This window comes from Mus pahari, chromosome 14, assembly GCF_900095145.1.
Source record: "Mus pahari chromosome 14, PAHARI_EIJ_v1.1, whole genome shotgun sequence".
Lineage (NCBI taxonomy): Eukaryota > Metazoa > Chordata > Mammalia > Rodentia > Muridae > Mus > Mus pahari.
In genome coordinates this window covers 64,963,457-64,965,810 of record NC_034603.1, presented here as the reverse complement: position 1 = coordinate 64,965,810, position 2,354 = coordinate 64,963,457, and the positions used below count along the sequence as shown (strand labels likewise).

General features: G+C 56.9%; 1 protein-coding gene across 12 annotated transcripts in view; it reads left to right on the top strand.

Moving 5' to 3' along the window:
- Positions 1-2,354, top strand: part of Srcin1 (SRC kinase signaling inhibitor 1) — a 65,750-nt gene that overhangs the window by 38,199 nt on the left and 25,197 nt on the right. For all 12 annotated transcript variants that reach the window (XM_029545762.1, XM_029545759.1, XM_029545767.1 and 9 more), the window contains 2 exons: positions 1,154-1,349; positions 1,898-2,096. In XM_029545762.1, the coding sequence (XP_029401622.1) occupies positions 1,154-1,349; positions 1,898-2,096 (395 nt within the window). The remainder of the gene's footprint in view (positions 1-1,153; positions 1,350-1,897; positions 2,097-2,354) is intronic.

The window sequence follows — 2,354 nt, the reverse complement described above, 5'->3', positions numbered from 1 at the left end:
CAGGACAGCCAGGGCTACACAGAGAAACCCTGTCTCGAAAACAACAACAACAACAACAACAAACCAGCAAGGGGAAAAAAAAAACTAATAACAGTTTACACCATGGAGCATCTGTCTAGTAGCCAGGTTTGGTGTAGGGTCTGGGGCAGAGTGGCTGAGGCTGTGGCCCTGGGTGAGAATCAAAAGTAGAAGTAGAAGGACAATTGAAATAAGGAGAGATGCCACCTTCCCAAGAAACAGTGGTCAGGTCCTGTGACACCCTTCCTAGTGAACTACCACTCCAGGTCTTTATTTGGGGTGGGGGGATACTAGGAATTGAACCTAGGGGTTTACTGCGCGGTCTGTGGCGTCCTTAACTTAGCTGTAGATCTCTCTCAGCTGTAGCTTTAGGAAGAGGGCTGTCATACTCAATGCTAGGGAAGGCCAGCCAGGCTATGTGACAGTATGTGCATCACAGGCACGAGGTGGAGCCTAGCACAGTATATCTGTGTGTATCACACCTGGCTTTGCCTGTATATGAGTGAGTGTACAGTTTAAGTTGTGGTCCAGTTGACTCGAGGCAGATGCTGCCAGTTACTAAGCTCTCTAAGTCAAGGCTTCTGGCCATGAACCCCTTCCCAGTGCTGAAAGCCTGGGGTCCCTCATTCTCTGATTTCTCCCTGCTCCCCCTGAGCCCCTTGAAGAATAAATCCGCCCCGCCGCTCACACACCCGCCGCTTAATTAATGTCTGGAACTAATGCTCCAATTTGCTCAACAATTCTGCTGCTCACCTCGGTGACAAATTTGTGTTGTTGTTGTTCGTTGGAAGCTTAAAATAGCAGGCGTGCCCATGGGTCCAACTCAGATGGTTTCTTGTATGGCTGCCCAGGGTGCCTGGGTCCTTTGCTCACTACTTACCTGCTGGTTGTCTCAGGGAATCCAAGGCCTTTAGAGTCTTTTCAGCAACTACCCAACGAGGAGTCTGGAACCCAGGAGACAGACCCTCCTCTGAGTGTGTGTGTGTGTGTGTGTGTGTGTGTGTGCGCGCGCGCGTGTGCGCGTGTATGTTGCTATCTGGCCGGAGCTCCGGAGCCCAGATGGAGGCAGTGACAGAGCAAGGGATGGGGGTGGGGGCTCATGCTTGGTGCCTCTCGCCCTACCCTGCCCCTGCAGACCCGCAGCTCGCGCCATACGCAGGGAGCCCAGCCAGGGCTAGCAGACCAGGCAGCCAAGCTGTCCTACGCCTCGGCTGAGTCGCTGGAGACAATGTCCGAGGCCGAGCTGCCCCTGGGCTTCAGCAGGATGAACCGCTTCCGACAGAGCTTGCCTCTCTCCCGCTCTGCCAGCCAGACCAAGCTGCGCTCACCAGGTACTGCCCAGCCTGCTCGTCTTCCGGCCCTGTCACACACAGCTCCTCCCTCCGGCGTCTCCCGCCCTTCGCTTCTCTATCTTCTGCCACCCCCTCCTCTAGCGGCGGTCACCTCCCCAAGTCCTCGCTGCGCTGCCCTCAGCGCTCTTTCTCCTTTGCTATACCCTAGCATCCCCTGCTGGCCCTTACCTCTCAGCCTCCTCTATCCAATCCTTTTTCCTTCCTCTTTTCATTTCTTTCTCCCGGTGTTTTCGCCAGCCCTTCCAACTTTCCCGTCCTTCCTGCAGTTTCTGTTCTACCAGCTCCTACCCCCTAACCCCGTTTCTGCGTCCAGACTCCAGTTGCCTGGGGTCTGGTGGGTGCTCAGAGAGGCCGGCCGCGAACCGGCGGCATGAGGAGCGCGTGGGTGCACTTGCACTCGGGGGCGGCCTCTGGCCTCAGACCTTGCCATTGTGGGACCGATGCCGCTCCTGAGGGCTCACCGCACTCCCCTGGAGCGAGGCGCGTTGACAGAGGCAGTGAGCGTGATGGGCGCGTCTCCTTCGCAGGGGTCCTGTTCCTGCAGTTCGGAGAGGAGACACGACGTGTACACATCACACATGAGGTCAGCAGCCTGGACACGCTGCACGCACTCATCGCGCATATGTTCCCGCAGAAGCTCACCATGGGCATGCTTAAGTCGCCCAACACCGCCATCCTCATCAAGGACGAGGCTCGCAACGTCTTCTACGAGCTGGAAGACGTCCGGTGGGCGAGGCCCCAGGGGGGTGGGTGGACTTCCCCACACTCCTCTGAAGAGCTCTGGACCCTTGGTGGCCCTTCCCTAGGTCAATCTGCACCCTCTCTCCCCCTTTTGCCTTCTCCTGCAAGCCCTAGCGCCCCGCCTTCTCTGCTCAATCTTCCAGTCTTGTGGGTTTCCACTAACCTAGGCTGTGAAAGTAGACAGGTGGAGTCTCTCTCTCTCTCTCTCTCTCTCTCTCTCTCTCTCTCTCTCTCTCTCTCTCT